The sequence below is a fragment of the Schistocerca cancellata genome, chromosome 3 (assembly GCF_023864275.1).
Source record: "Schistocerca cancellata isolate TAMUIC-IGC-003103 chromosome 3, iqSchCanc2.1, whole genome shotgun sequence".
Lineage (NCBI taxonomy): Eukaryota > Metazoa > Arthropoda > Insecta > Orthoptera > Acrididae > Schistocerca > Schistocerca cancellata.
In genome coordinates, this window is record NC_064628.1 from 700,870,610 (window position 1) to 700,887,360 (window position 16,751).

A 16,751-nucleotide genomic window follows, 5' to 3' on the forward strand; every position below is an offset into this window, starting at 1 on the left:
TCCTGCAGTCGAGACGAAATGTCAGGGGAGAGTTTTATACTTAGACCATGGCCTATCAGCCTGGAAGTTTTAAGTGAAGACAATACTGGCTGTGAAAGCCTACATTGTATGATCAAAGGGGAGTCATGAATTGATATATTATTGAAACAGCTATGACCCACAAAATGGAACCCTCCATAAAATTGCAGTACCACTCCATCTAATATTAGAATAATTTATAATGTACCTTCAAAGCTACCTCACATATTTAAGCAATTAAGCAATTATGCACTGTAGGTCTTGCAAGGAATAAATTTGGATGAAAAAATGGTGTCTCGTATTAACTGGAAATGTTATAGACTTTTATTCGTTATTTAATATCGTTGAACTGCTGTAAATTTAGTCAAGTAAAATTTATCATAGATAGCTTTGGGTAATGGGAGGTGGGGCTGAGAAGAGCTACTGGTTTTTCCATTTCATCAAATAACTGATGTTTATTTTCTACTATTAGCTTAATAGTTCCATGACAACACATGGAAGAACCATAAGAACAAAGACCTGTTGATTATTGACACTGCTATTTTTCATACAGATAATGAGAATTTTAATTGTTGGTGTAGATAATCAGAACTTTGCAGAAAGTTTGGCTGATGAGAGATGTTTTTATTTTTATGTAGAATTTATAGGACTTTTTAATTCCTTGTTACTCTGTGATATGAGCTTGTTGATGAAGACATTTGCATCACAATATAAAACCCTATTTTGAACCTTACACAAGGAGGCTTTAAGAACTTACAGAAGTGAACCCTTTTCTTTTCTCCCCCCCCCCCTAATAAATAGACTACCACTAAGGAGTAAATTTACTGGCATGCGAGGGTAAGAATATCACAGTACAAAAACATGCCAAACTGAGATTGTTGAAAAGTTTATGGATTATATCTTAGCTTGCAATCCAATGATCTCCAGGAATTTTACATACAGTGTTTAATTTAGTGTGTGGTCATCGATATATACACTCCTGGAAATTGAAATAAGAACACCGTGAATTCATTGTCCCAGGAAGGGGAAACTTTATTGACACATTCCTGGGGTCAGATACATCACATGATCACACTGACAGAACCACAGGCACATAGACACAGGCAACAGAGCATGCACTATGTCGGCACTAGTACAGTGTATATCCACCTTTCGCAGCAATGCAGGCTGCTATTCTCCCATGGAGACGATCGTAGAGATGCTGGATGTAGTCCTGTGGAACGGCTTGCCATGCCATTTCCATCTGGCGCCTCAGTTGGACCAGCGTTCGTGCTGGACGTGCAGACCGCGTGAGACGACGCTTCATCCAGTCCCAAACATGCTCAATGGGGGACAGATCCGGAGATCTTGCTGGCCAGGGTAGTTGACTTACACCTTCTAAAGCACGTTGGGTGGCACGGGATACATGCGGACGTGCATTGTCCTGTTGGAACAGCAAGTTACCTTGCCGGTCTAGGAATGGTAGAACGATGGGTTCGATGACGGTTTGGATGTACCGTGCACTATTCAGTGTCCCCTCGACGATCACCAGTGGTGTACGGCCAGTGTAGGAGATCGCTCCCCACACCATGATGCCGGGTGTTGGCCCTGTGTGCCTCGGTCATATGCAGTCCTGATTGTGGCGCTCACCTGCACGGCGCCAAACAGGCATACGACCATCATTGGCACCAAGGCAGAAGCGACTCTCATCGCTGAAGACGACACGTCTCCATTCGTCCCTCCATTCACGCCTGTCGCGACACCACTGGAGGCGGGCTGCACGATGTTGGGGCGTGAGCGGAAGACGGCCTAACAGTGTGCGGGACCGTAGCCCAGCTTCATGGAGACGGTTGCGAATGGTCCTCGCCGATACCCCAGGAGCAACAGTGTCCCTAATTTGCTGGGAAGTGGCGGTGCGGTCCCCTACGGCACTGCGTAGGATCCTACGGTCTTGGCGTGCATCCGTGTGTCGCTGCGGTCCGGTCCCAGGTCGACGGGCACGTGCACCTTCCGCCGACCACTGGCGACAACATCGATGTACTGTGGAGACCTCACGCCCCACGTGTTGAGCAATTCGGCGGTACGTCCACCCGGCCTCCCGCATGCCCACTATACGCCCTCGCTCAAAGTCCGTCAACTGCACATACGGTTCACGTCCACGCTGTCGCGGCATGCTACCAGTGTTAAAGACTGCGATGGAGCTCCGTATGCCACGACAAACTGGCTGACACTGACGGCGGCGGTGCACAAATGCTGCGCAGCTAGCGCCAGTCGACGGCCAACACCGCGGTTCCTGGTGTGTCCGCTGTGCCGTGCGTGTGATCATTGCTTGTACAGCCCTCTCGCAGTGTCCGGAGCAAGTATGGTGGGTCTGACACACCGGTGTCAATGTGTTCTTTTTTCCATTTCCAGGAGTGTATTTATAGTTCCAGAAGGTCACTTTATCTGTCTGATACTAGTTTGAACCAGTTGTTAGCCTATTAACTGGCTTATATCTGGAAGTCTACATCTACATTTACACCTTCATCTACATCTATACTCTGGAAACCACTGTGAAGTGCATGGCGGAGGATACATCCCAGTGCACCAAAAGTTAGGGTTTTTTCTGTTAGGTTCACTTGTGAATTATTGGAAGAATGACCGTTTAAATGCCTCCATGTGTGATGTAATTAATGTAATCTCCTTGTCGTGATCCTATGGGAATGACACATAGAAGGTTGTAGTATTTATCCAGAGTAATTGTTGAAAGCTGGTTCTGGAAAATTTGTACGTAGGATTTAATGGTATAATTCATGTCTATCTGCAAGAGTCTGCCAGTTCAGTTTCTTCAGCATATTTGTGACACTCTCCAATGGATCAGACAAACATGTGACCATTCATGTTGTCTTTCTTTGCAAATGTTTAATATCTCCTGTTACTTCTATTTGATAAGTGTCCCATGCACTTAAGCAATATCCTAGAAAGAGTTGCACAAGTGATTTGTAAGCAATCTCCTTTGTAGACCACTTGCACTTCCCCAGTACTTTACCAATAAATCAAAGTCTGCCACCTCCTTTAACCATGGGTGAGCCTATGTGAATGTTACATTTCATATCCCTTAGAGTATTACCCAGGTATTTGTATGAGTTAACTGTTTCCAACTGTGACTCATTGATCTTACCGTCACAGAACACTGTTTTTCCATTTTTTGAAGTGTGCATATTTATGTTTATGAACATTTAAAGCAAAATGACAATCTTTGCACCGCTTTGAAATCTTATCGAGATCTGATTGAATATTTACGCAGATTATTTCTACCAAAACATCATTGTAGATAAATCCATTATCAGCAGAATGTCTGTGGTTACTATTAACAATATATGGTAAAGATAGATTTGCTACTTATCGCAATGATAACTTGTTAAGTCGCAGACAGGCACAACAAAAAGCCTCAATGAGAAAAGGAAAAAAAAACACAAACACAAACACACACACAAACAGGGGCATGCGTGCTTGTGCATGCGCACCCGCGCGCACTCGTACTCGGGCGCGCACGCACAAGACCACCACCCACCATCTCTGGCAGCTCGGACCTACAACGCAGCTGTCACATAGTATGGATGGAGGGGGAAGGGACGGAGAAGGGGGAGGGGAAGGGAGAGCAGGATATGGGTGAGGGTGAGGGGAGAGACAAGAGCACTGTCCGGCGGAGTGTGAAGAAACTAGACTGCCAACAGCTGCAGTGTCGGGAGTCTGTGGTGCAGGAAGGTGAGAAGGGGGGGGGGGGGGGGGCAGGGAGTGACAGAAGAGAGGGGTGGGGCAAGGGAAAAATGGGCAAGTGCATTGGCATAGGGTGGCATGCAAAGGGGATAGAAGATGAGTATAGGGAGGATATGACAGGGTGGAGGGGGTGGAAACTGTTAGACAGAAAGTGTGGGGACAGAAGGTTACCATAGGCTGAGGTTGGAATAATTTTGGGATCAGAGAAAATATTGTAAAGATAACTGCTGCCTGTTCAGTTCAGAAAAGCTGGTGGTGGAGGGATGGATCTAGGTGGCTTGGGTAGTGAAGCAGCCATTGAAATCAACCATGTTATGTTCAGCTGCATAGTGTAGACTAGTGTTCAATGGTTCACATGGCTCTGAGAACTATGGGACTTAACTGCTGTGGTCATCAGTCCCCTAGAACTTAGAACTACTTAAACCTAACTAACCTAAGGACATCACACACAACCATGCCCGAGGCAGGATTCGAACCTGCGACCGTAGCGGTCACGCGGTTCCAGACTGTAGCGCCTAGAACCGCTCGGCCACTCCGGCCGGCTAGACTAGTGTGTCAGCGCTACAAACAGAGACATCCAGTTGAGCAGCAAGAATGTTTGAATGTGATGCCTCAATCACCTCAAACAAGTGTGTCTGCATGTTCCACTACGGCAACACTCTCGGCTGTGTGTGGCCAAACAGCATGCGAGAGAGGGACACGTTGGTGCAACCTGGTTGTGATGACGAACAGACACATTGCCCAATGTCTCACCAATGCTTTTGTTCACTGCCAGTTTTCTGCACACAGTCTGCAAGCATCTATGAATATTGCTATGTTCTAGTTTTCCACCAAAAAAAGGTAATGACAGCTCTCTGCTTGGAACACACCTCCGTTACAGACATCATTTTGAAGACTATGTATAATGCTGCCACCAAGTGGAAATCCATGAAACTATAGGGACCGGAGTGGAAATATTTCATGATGTCCCACAACAAATTCTGCATTTTTCTCAACCAGAACTGAGGGAAAAAAAGTGTTGCATTTCTAAGGTATTTGTACAAGTTGGCTAATTCCAACTGTGACTCAACGATATTATAGCCATACAACACTATGATTTTTCATTTTGTGAAGTGCACAGTTTTAAATTTCTGAACATTTAAAACAAATTGCCTGAACAAACTCTCGTGCAGATTCAATTTCTATCCCTGTGGATTTGAGTCTCTTGTCTCCTGTGACACATTGCCATCTTCATTTCCCATTAGCCTGCCCTTTTGATATTCACTGAAATTTTCCACAAAAATCTCACTGCTATCAATTTTGTGTTCCAACCAAACACTGGCACTTTGTTGTGAATGTTTCATTACACTTCAGGGTCTCTTACAGCTCTAATTATCTGGATTGGATGGAGAGCCACTTAATCTAAAAAAAAAAAAAACTCTTGCGGGTACCCCATATGCAGTAAGCTACCTGGGCAACAACGTCTGATGCGTACTGCACATCTGACCCATTTAGGGGGACCCTGCAGTTTTCAAACCTTTGGCACAAGTCCAAGAAGTCGCAGCCTGGCTTGTCACAGAATCTTCGAAACCTCTAGTTCATTCCTTCCATTCGACTCAAAACCAGGGGACCATGGTCAATTCTGTGCACAATCTTTAGTACCAATTTTCTTTGGGGTACCATTCTTCACCATTGCACTTTTGCATGTGCTTCCTCTTTACACAAGACAAAGTAGTTTTCCCCAAAACAGATGAAGTGAGTCCCACTGGCTCAGTTTCAGTTTCAATGAAAGACAGTGCCTCCAACTTGTTGTTTAGGGGGGTTGATATAATGCCCTGACTGCTCCCTGGTCCTTGTCCATCCTGTACAGGACACCTAGATTTACTATTCACACACCACTTGCAGTCAAGTTGATGGCTAATGACAGATCCTGTACTTTCTGCAGAGGAGACAACATTCACAGAAGAGGATTGTTCCTGAGCCACCAATACCACAGATGCATGACTCTCACAGACTCTTCCAACACATCGATTTGCAACAGTTACCAGTCAATTGACAGCAGTCAGTGTGATTACCAGCTGCTTACAAATGTCAACCAACTCATCCCATGGTTGAGAACAGCATTCACAGTGGGGCTGCATTGTGGTTAGTGCAAAGTGTTAAAGGGCTGTGAACAAAGACATTAATCTAAGCCTGCTGACTATCTTTTAATCTACTGGGCTTAAAAATTACAGTTTCCCAATACGAATTGAATAAAATATACAAAGCAAGATTTGTGTTAAGGCACAAGAAAAACATGTAGTAAAAATTTCTGGTTTTATCAAGCTTTTTGAGGTTAATTACAAACTCTAAAATAGAATTATTTACGATAAATGTAGGTAATAAATACTACTCTTGAAGGGAAAACCAGATTTAACACAGTATGTTTCTTACAATATCTGCTACAGTAACTAAATCACATACACCAATTTACTATGAATTGATTATTCACATGATGACTGTAACCTCCGAAAATCCTCAAGATGTAGGTTTATTTGCACTGGTATGTAATGAAATCTGGGGCGATATATTCTTTGGCAGTAACTGTGAATCACTGATTTGCTATGTAATAAGTTATCTACAACACTAGTACTAGTAATTTACGAAAATTTTCAAAAATGTAGTTTTAGAAGTGTCCGGTAATTGTCAAAAAGAATGTATTTCTCACATAATTAAGCAATGAAATTAGAGACTGACTGATTTGAATGAGGATAGGCCTATGTTCTCAAAAATTTTAAAACGGAACAAATAAGTTTAAGCCTACAATTGACGATAACAGTATGAGCTTATGGTGCCACTCACAATTGTCCAAACTTTCACAATTCTCCAGTACTGTGAATCCTAAACTAGGTCAACATTGACATTCTTGGGAATTTTGAGCAACTGGAGGCTCATGTCGAAAGCCGTGGCCTTGACACAGTTGTCTTGTAATGTATACTTGTATGTGTTGTCATTGCCACTAAACTTCTAGCAAAATACGCTGGAATACACCTGATACTTCCTTCATACAATGGCTTTTGTACCACCTTTTGTCACTACTTAACAAAGATGCTGAACCCCACACTTCACTTGATAAATGACACAAGCATATGAGACTCCTACTTCGTTAAGATTCTTAACATCTATTTTCCATAAATGAGTTGTTGTGTGTTCCACACAGTTCTGCACCTGAAATTACTACTAACTCATACATGCAATGTGACTCATTGTTTGCCCTGTTAGCATACAACTGGTTCCATAGGACTTGTGCATGCTTTGATGGACTTGTTCAAATTACTCAGTTTTGTAGCAAATGCCTGTCTACATGTTTTGATATATTTGTCTTCTATTGCATACAATGTAGGTACAATTATTTTTATCAATGTATCACCTATATGTCAGATTATATGGATGTTTGGTGTACTGTAATTGAGATTTGTTGGCCTGTAGCACATTTTTCTTATATATACATGTCTCTATCAATTCATAAATGTCAACTTAAGTGAACAGATAGACATTCAAAACACATTAAGAAATATTTCTCTTCCATTAGGTAACCAGAGGCCAATCCCTTCTGCTCATAATCCAGTAAACATGACTGTATACCAAAGATTAAGCATAGAGGATGTATAAACAAATGTCTTATTTTACCCTGCACACAGAAAATTTTACATGCCTGACAATCAGACGTGTTTAAGCATGTCATTAAGATTTTTTCCACTATTTATAAATCAAGCTATATGTATTACAATGGTTAGCTGCTCGTTAGAAAACCAGGGCATAGTATCGCACACAGAGTCAAACTGCAATCTGATGTCATTAAAAACACAAGTAAATAAAACAAAGAATTGATGTACTGGAATCATTTTACCCTCACTGAAGTCCATACAACCTACCGCTTGACACAGCTGATGTACAAGCATTTAAGAGTACAACTCGAGTTCTTCATACTGATATCGAAAATGTAAACTTCGTATGACGTGAACAGTTAGCTATATACAAGACAGTTAAATCTAGAGAAAATGCTGAACTTAAAACTGATAACTATCTGTCACAACCATGTGTACTTCATTTGGGACTATGTCAACAAAAGCTTAAAACAGCATACAGAGAAAAAACCATGTGTTTACTAAAATTACTCCTGCTGCTGTAGGGAAGTAAGCCATTCAGTAAAAATATTGAAATGAAAATCATCCAAGAAAGTATAAAGGACCAGCACCAGAGAAGTACATATGTACATGGAAAAGAATTAACAGTAAACATCATAAACAACCCATAAGGAAGAACGTAAGGGAGAAATCCAACTGCAACACAAGGAAAAGGAGATATGAATATAGACAATGCAATATTTGTGACAAGCTAAAACTGAGTGCCTTTTGTTAGTGATTCCTCTTCTTTATACCTTTGTAAGAAAGAACTAATGGTCACTCAACCCACAAGCCACTCTTAGGTACCCAAATTGGTAATACACTATTCATGAAATTCACCTATTTAGGTTTACTACACATATGTTACACGCTTTAAAACTGTCAAACATTCACTGGAGACCATACTCAACACAACAACAAAATATGTTACCCTTCAAAGTATTGTGAAGAACATTATTATCCCATCACTCATGTCTATCAATTCACAACAATCTGAATATTTACATGCATACAATGGCCTTCCTGAGGAGATGGGTATAATACATTTCAGTTTAAGTTACAGAAATGTATTAATGATCATGACTTGCGTAAAACACATTCATCTGTACTGTATCAACTGATGTCTAATTTTTGGCAACAGCACAAAATGATTCCCAATCCATTTCAGAACTCTCGATTCATAATATGGCAACCATTCGTGCATAAAAATTTTCTGACAATAGCAATAGAAAAATCATTCAGTGTTGTCTTGGCATAGAATTATTAAAGCGGTATACCTGGATGGTGATTTGAACTTTTCCCCTCTCAGGTCCAATGTCATAATCACACTACCGATTCCCACAGTAATTTAATAAGGTTTGAAAATGGGCTTTACATAAACCCAGAAAAGGAAAAAAAAGAGACTCACTTTTACACCAGGCTTTCAATGAGCCATCAATACTGTATGTTTCATTGGCTTCCAATTAAGAGGCATTAACCAGAAACTGTGGAAGTAGCACTAATCAACTTGGATTGAAAAACTAACACACAAACTAAACTTTTGTTATCTGCTTGCAATAGTAATATCACAGGAGGGGATACAAAATTAATGCAAATGATCCACATTTTTACATATAGGAAAACTGCACCACAGTACAATAAGGTTTCCCTGCAACAACAAAATTTGCATGCAACTGGGTCAATGACCCTCTGTGCGACGATTTTTTTCTTTTTTCAAAAAACTGTAGTTAGTTTACAAGCAACACTACATTAAAATATGTACTCTACAGATGGCATGACCTAAATAAAACATGCTAATGTTAAAGAAGAGCAATTCACCAATTTCTTTGAGGAAGAGATTAATGAAAAGATACCAAAACTATACAAGACTCACCTCTAATTATACGATCTGTCATACAAATTATACCAGATTGTGGGAATACTACCTTCCAATTGTATTCCTGTGTAAAAATATTAAAGACAACAAAAAATCCTAAACACTGATCACTTATTTACGAGAACGTTTCTTTTTATTTAAATCGGTTAAATAAAATTACTTTAATTCATTTCATAACAAGTACATACTTCTTCCTGTCCTATACATATTCATCACATAAAATAGATTACAAAATTAATTTATCACTTCACAGAACGCTGTCTTTGCCCATGATACATGAGATCACTGCCGAGTGTACAAACATATAATTACTTAAAATTATATGTAAAATCACTTTCCTGAGATTTTTCTTTCGAGATAAACTATTTCACTGAAATAAAAACCACTTTTCAGCATTGTGCACAGTAAGACACTGCTAAATGCTTGGGTAAAAACAACAAACCACAATAACTCTGAAATGCAATCACAATGTTGTGGCCGCACTGCCTTTCATTAACCATTCGAATGTTGACTTGGTGTCAGACCCCCAGAATGTTCTGGACTATGCTTCTGCTTCTTTCTCTTCTTTTCCTTCTTCCTTCTCTTTCTATCTTTGTCTTCATCATGCCGTTTCTGTTTTTTATGCTTCTTCTCGTGTGTATCTTGTCCGACTTCTGTAATTTGTGTTTCTTGATTAGGAGTATCGCCAGCTTTATGTTTATGTTTCTTATGCTTGTTTTTATGTTTTCTCTGCGGTGGTTGGTTAACATATCTGTACTGTTCAGGCAGAGGTCCAGGATGTAAACGGAAACCAGAAAGTTGGACACTTGTTAAAGGAAGTAGTTCTTTACCACAAATTGGCGGCTTCTCAATGACTGATCGGAGGGAGCTATTATCCTGATGGCCAGGCGTGTCTATCATACCAGGCAAATTCGGCAAAAACGACGACAACTGTTCTTTCACTTTCTTCCCAGTGCTGAATTTACTATACGAATGTTCGAGGCCATAATATGCCATCAAATTTGTTGCACCTGTAAGTTCACATTCTCCTGAAACGACAAAACAAACAACATTTAAAACACTTATACTGAAACTGATTACACTGACGTCTCTAACAGTTGTTTGTAAACTTACCTGGCGGCTCCTTCATCAAGTAGAAAGGCCCGCTATGGACAATGGAGGGATTTTTCCCCAAAGAAATCGTTGTTTTTAGCGTTCCTGTCGAATCTTGTCGCGAAACAACTGGGGAACGAGCCCCCCTGGGTGATGATTTTGGCGAATATTGTTCTACTTTACGAAACTGATCAGCCATCATCATCTTCCCTCATCGTTTCATGGACGTTTCACAAAAACAATCCTTTCCTCCGACAAACATCTTTACTGCCGAAGATAGCTATCGTTGCCAAAGCATCAAAATTGCTAGGACACAATTTGTCTGCTGATTAAGAACAAAGCATTTCGAGCTATCAGTTGATTATGGAATATCTCAGTAACAATAGTCGTGTTGAATTAATTACATGATCGTTTATCCTTTCTGGATATAAATAGTGCAGATGCGACGCTAAAAGAGTGCAAGACATATTTCCCGTTTATTCTTAAGTTAGATATTTTACATCGCCAAATCATCTGTTTAACTACAGAAAATTATTAATCCGAACTAATATCCCTTACGACTTCAGATTTCATCCCATACATGAGTATGATATTACGTTAAAATGTAAGATGTTTATGTACCAGTGTTAAATTACGAGCTAACTTAAGAGAAATTATGTGTCCCTTAAAAGTTGGTTCGAAAATAGACGCGTTATACACTTTCTGGATGAGTGTACTGTCTATTTGTGATAACTAACATCTTTGACGTAAAGTGTAAACATCTGTGCAACACGTGTAAGTGTATACAAAACGTATGAGTTGTAGTAAACACTACACAGCATTAAAATGGGGAAGAAGACAAAAATTGGAAAACAACGTCGAGATAAATACTATAAACTTGCAAAGGAAACAGGTAATAGCTTACAACCGGCGCCTTCAGATTTATGCCCGAACTCAATATTTGTGTGTGTGTGTGTGTGTGTGTGTGTGTGTGTGTGTGTGTGAAAGGCAATATTAAAGTGACATACACTAACGCTGTTGCGGCTGTAGATCATTTATGTGTTAACGAAAATTTAGTACATTATCCGAAATACTCCTCAGATGGAGAACGATGCATGCAATCGCAACCCTCCCCAAGTACCTTTTTATTCTGCCCGTTGTGTTTCAAATGACACTTTTAACTTCGTAATAATCCTCTCAGCCATATTGTTTGTTTATTCAATTATTTGAGAAATCGCACTCAAGAAATATGACTTCATAGTAACCTTTGTATCCCGCGTTATTGCAGCTTAAAGTTTTCACGTTATCGTTTGTGATTCCAAATGTCACGAATGTTGATGATATTAGATGTGATCAACATCAATCTTATTGGCAGACGACTTAAGTAACTGGTAAAATCTGGCCCATCTTACACCCGGAGTTAAACTAAGAGGAGCTTTCTCACCATCACTTTTCAACCTCGTTATGGAGCACGTCACCAGGAGAATAAAAGCTTCACACCTTTAAACCAAACTACATCACAGTTTTAACATACTGGTGTATGCAGATGACGTCTTTTTCTTAGGAGAAAATGGACAAGAAATGAATTCATTCATCCCAATATTGTGTAACAACTTAACTTGGAACAGGACTAGAAATTAATGTAGTACAATTAAAACCAAATACTTACTTGTCTCACAGCAGAGCATTAAGAAATGTGAAGATTGACATGTATAAAACAGTTATCATACCTATTCTGACATATATTTGTGAGGCATGAACATTAACAAAATTGGAAGAAGCATAATTAAGAAACTTTGAAAGAAAAATTTTGAGGAAGATATTTGGTGGGATACAGAGTACGAACATGAGAGAATGAAGAATATTAACAATCCAAGAAATATGTTTGTGGAGAACCAGACATTGTATCCAGGCTAGGAGACTTCATTGGATTGGAATAAGCTTTAAGATCCAGAAGAGAAGAAAATCTATCAAGTATGTATAGGACGTCCCCAGTGAAGACTTCTTGAAAGACTAACACTATGCTACTTCTACAACATCAGAGAAAATATGAAAATATTACATGTGATGAACTGGAAAATTAAAAGCCAAGATAGAACTACCTGACAAAGTGTTTTGATGTTTGCAGCAAAGAGCTTTCATAGCTGAAGCTTGCTAGTAATAACAGTATATAAACATATAGATCTGGGGTAATCCGAAGTTTGCAGTACCAAGCTTCAGCTTTGACCCATGATGCTACTGTGTTATGACATTGTGTTAGCATATTTGAAATGGCTCATTTGCAGATTGTATGCTGGAATCCGCAACTCATTTTTGAACTCATGCTTACTGTACACATCTTTCATTTGAACCAAAACTTTATTCAGTAAGGTAACACAAGTGAAATATAGTCTAAACACTCAGAATCATCCTTGCATTTAATACTACAAATGGCCATAAAGCTTGTTTCTGCAACATGATATTTCCATGCGTCTACCCAGTTGTGTCGTAGGACCACTACTTTCATATTGAACCATAAAAGTAAGCAATCTGTGACCACAAGTAAACATCATTACAAAATTGACTTAATTTAACATTACATTAATTAAATAGTAGGGGGGGAAGGGGGTGTTTCCTTACTAAAGGTTGTATTTCTGCAATTGAAATTGTTGCATCTTATAAAACACCATCTACACCTGCATTTCATCATATGCAGATGCTGTAGTTCAGTTAGCTATGCAACTATGAATGCTTGTTTGCATTCAGTATTATGGAACTTTACACATCAAACAATGTCACTAGATTATAACTCATTGTCTGAGCACCTCTGTGAAAACAGCGCCGGCCGCAGTGGCCGTGCGGTTAAAGGTGCTGCAGTCTGGAACCGCAAGACCGCTACGGTCGCAGGTTCGAATCCTGCCTCGGGCATGGATGTTTGTGATGTCCTTAGGTTAGTTAGGTTTAACTAGATCTAAGTTCTAGGGGACTAATGACCTCAGCAGTTGAGTCCCATAGTGCTCAGAGCCATTTGAACCATTTGTGAAAACAGCTTTTGGCTATTTGTTGTGTACATAGGACTGAAACTGTCTTTGAAAAAGTCTCCTTTTCCATAACATACAACATCATGGCCATATTTTATGTTAAGTCTTGAACAACAATTTGTACACTGACATTAAATCCACATGTTCATAGCATTCATCTGTTCAACCAGAATACTTGCCAGCATTCAGCGAATGGGAGTTATAGTACAATTTTCAAATGAAGACCACAGCCATAATTATTGTTAAAAGTAAAGTGAACCTGAAATTAAATATTCATTGAAATAATTCTAATGTAGCTACCCAGCAGCAACAGAGGCAGTGCACATAGATGCATATGATATCTATTTCATTTGCAACTTTTAATTCTCAGTTCATCTTTATACATACTTTATGAACCACTGTGAAGTATACAACAGAGTACTTAACATGGAACCACATGCTAGGTTTCTTCCTGCACCAATCACATATTAAGAGCAGGAAGTATAACTGCTTAAATATTGTCTGCTTGCTGTAATTAGTCTAATATTGTCTTTACAGTTCATGCAGGAGTGGTACGTAAGAGGTGAGAAATATCTGTAGCTTCTGCTCTTAATATTGCTTCGAGAAATTTTGCTAAGCACACTTTTGTAGGATAATTTGCATCCCTCTTCAATAGTCTGCCAATTCAGGTCCTCAACATTTCCAGGATGTTCTCACGTGAATCAAATCTGTGTCCATTCTTGTTGCCCTTCTTTGTATATGTTCAATATACCATGTTAGTCCTATTTGTTATGGATCCCACAAGTTTGAGCAGTATTGTAAAATGGGACATACAAATGATTTGTAAGCAGTCTCCTATCTACACTGACTGCATTTTCCCAGGTCTTGCCAGTGAAATGCAGGATGCCTTGTGCGTTATCTACAACTATTATTTACAGCCCAAACAAATCTACATGTAAATTGGCCAGCAAGGCACATTAAGTAGAAGTTGTCAGTGGATACTGAAAAGTCATAAGTTGAATCGTGTGATGGTTGTGCAGCAATTATGGAAGGATGACAGTCAGAAACGTGTAGAATACTGCATGTGTCTTTTGAATAACATCAATGATCATTTGTTAGACAGTTTCCATTACATCATGACTGATGAATCATGATTTCATTTTTCCCGTCTTATGAATTCATAGAACATGAGGTACTAAGTAATGGAGAACCCTGTCCATGATGTCTTCACTGAGGAACAAACTGTCAGCAAATATTTATGACCAACACGTTTGTCGTCTGTAACAACATGCAATTTTTTTCTTTGAGGACACACAATTCCACACACAATACAGGAACTGAAAGACAACATAGCCATGTAGTTGCTGCCATTCATATCCCAACTTTACGCCGGTTGTATCTGAATATGCTTAGACGTGCAGAGCTGTTTATTGATGTTGCAGGGGTTACCTTTAACATCTTCTGTACATGTATTTTTCATTGTAAATAAATGGTAAGTTTATTTTAGTTCTTCGTTTCTCTAATTTCACTGCATTTCCTTTATACTTAACACGGGCTACTGTTACCTGCGCCACCCTGTACAACCTAAAAAGCGATGGTTTCAACACACTTTCCTGAGAAAAACCTGAAGTTACTTCTACTTGTGTCTGTGACACCCCATCCAATGTAACATGATGTGTCCTCTTTGTTAGGAACTCCACAGCCCAGTCACAATTATTCTTTTCTACTTCATATGATGTACTTTAGTTCGTAAATGTTGGTGTGGTGCCAAGTCATTTGCTTTTAGCAAGACAAAAGCAACTGCCTTGATGATCTACATCTACACTCTGCAAACCGTGAATTGCATGACAGATTGCAGTTATTAGGGTTTCTGCCTGTTCCATTCAGTTATGGAGCACAGGATTAATGATTGTTTGAATGCCTGTGTGCATGCAGTAGTTTTTCTAATCTTATCCTGGCAATTGCTATGTGAGCGATATAAAGGCTGTTGTAATATATTCCTAGAGTAATCATTTAAAGTCAGTTCTTGTAACTTTGTTAATAGACTTTATTGGGACAGTTATATCTATCTTCAAGAGTCTTTCAGTTCAGTTCCTCCATTATCTCTGTGACACTTTGCCCATGAATTCTCTGTATACATTCAATATCCACTGTTAGTCCTATTTGGTATGGGTCCCACATACTTGAACAATATTCTAGAACCAGTCATATGAATGATTTGTAAGCAGTCTCCTCTGTAGACTGATTCGACTTCCCCAGTATTCTACCAATAAACCGAAGTTTACCACCGGCTTTACCCATCTCTGAACCTAAGTGATTGTTCCATTTCATATCCCTACAGAGTGTTACACCTAAGTATTCGTATGAGTTGGCTGATTCTAGAAGTGACTCATTGATATTACAGTCATAGGATACAATGTTTTTTTCATTTTTGAAATGCAGAATTTTACATTTATGAGGCATGGTTTTTTGTTTGAGGGATGTACGATGGATTATAATTAGAAGAGGGGCTAACTCGGCCGCAAATTCAGTATAGAATCTGATAGGGATTCCATCGGGGCCTAGAGCATTGTTCAATTTTAATGATTTCGGCTGTTTCTCAGCACCACTGACACTAATACTTATTTCAGTAACCTTTTCAGTGGTGCGAGGATTAAATTGGGACAATTCTCTTGGGTTTTCCTCTGTAAAGGAACATTTGGAAACAGAGTTAAGCATTTCAGCTTTTGCCTTGCTACCCTCAATTTCAGTTCCTGTCTCATTTGGTTGGGACGTCGATCAGTTGTAGAATTTTGGAACACGTATTGTGTTCGAGTATAATGACTTTTCTGGAGACTAGAAATCTACTCTGTAGGAATCAGCATGGGTTTTGAAAAGGACGGTCATGTGAAACCCAGCTCGCGCTATTCGTCCACGAGATTCAGAGGGCCATAGATACGGGTTCACAAGTGGATGTTGTGTTTCTTGACTTCCGCAAGGCGTTCAGTACAGTTCCCCACAGTCATTTAATGAACAAAGTAAGAGCATATGGACTATCAGACCAATTGTGTGATTGGATTGAGGAGTTCCTGGATAACAGGACGCAGCATGTCATTCTCAATGGAGAGAAGTCCTCCGAAGTAAGAGTGATTTCAGGTGTGCCGCAGGGGAGTGTCATGGGACCGTTGCTATTTACAATATACATAAATGACCTGGTGGATGACATCGGAAGTTCATTAAGGCTTTTTGCAGATGATGCTGTGGTGTATCGAGAGGTTGTAACAATGGAAAATTGTACTGAAATGCAGGAGGATCTGCAGCGAATTGACGCATGGTGCAGGGAATGGCAATTGAATCTCAATGTAGGCAAGTGTAATGTGCTGCGATTACACAGAAAGATAGATCCTTTATCATTTAGCTACAAAA

General features: G+C 39.6%; 2 protein-coding genes across 2 annotated transcripts in view; one reads left to right on the forward strand and one right to left on the reverse strand.

Moving 5' to 3' along the window:
• Positions 1-9,392: 9,392 nt before the first annotated feature.
• Positions 9,393-10,680, reverse strand: LOC126175693 (mediator of RNA polymerase II transcription subunit 19). The gene is made up of 2 exons (XM_049922630.1): positions 10,390-10,680; positions 9,393-10,304 (listed from the first exon to the last, which is right to left on the reverse strand). The coding sequence occupies exons 1-2, from the start codon at positions 10,571-10,573 to the stop codon at positions 9,769-9,771; spliced, it is 720 nt and encodes a 239-aa protein (XP_049778587.1). The 5' UTR covers positions 10,574-10,680; the 3' UTR covers positions 9,393-9,768.
• Positions 10,681-11,103: 423 nt separating this feature from the next.
• Positions 11,104-16,751, forward strand: part of LOC126175692 (pre-rRNA 2'-O-ribose RNA methyltransferase FTSJ3) — a 110,564-nt gene continuing 104,916 nt past the window's right edge. The window contains exon 1 of the mRNA XM_049922629.1: positions 11,104-11,260. Coding sequence (XP_049778586.1) covers positions 11,194-11,260 — 67 coding nt within the window. The 5' untranslated portion in view covers positions 11,104-11,193. The remainder of the gene's footprint in view (positions 11,261-16,751) is intronic.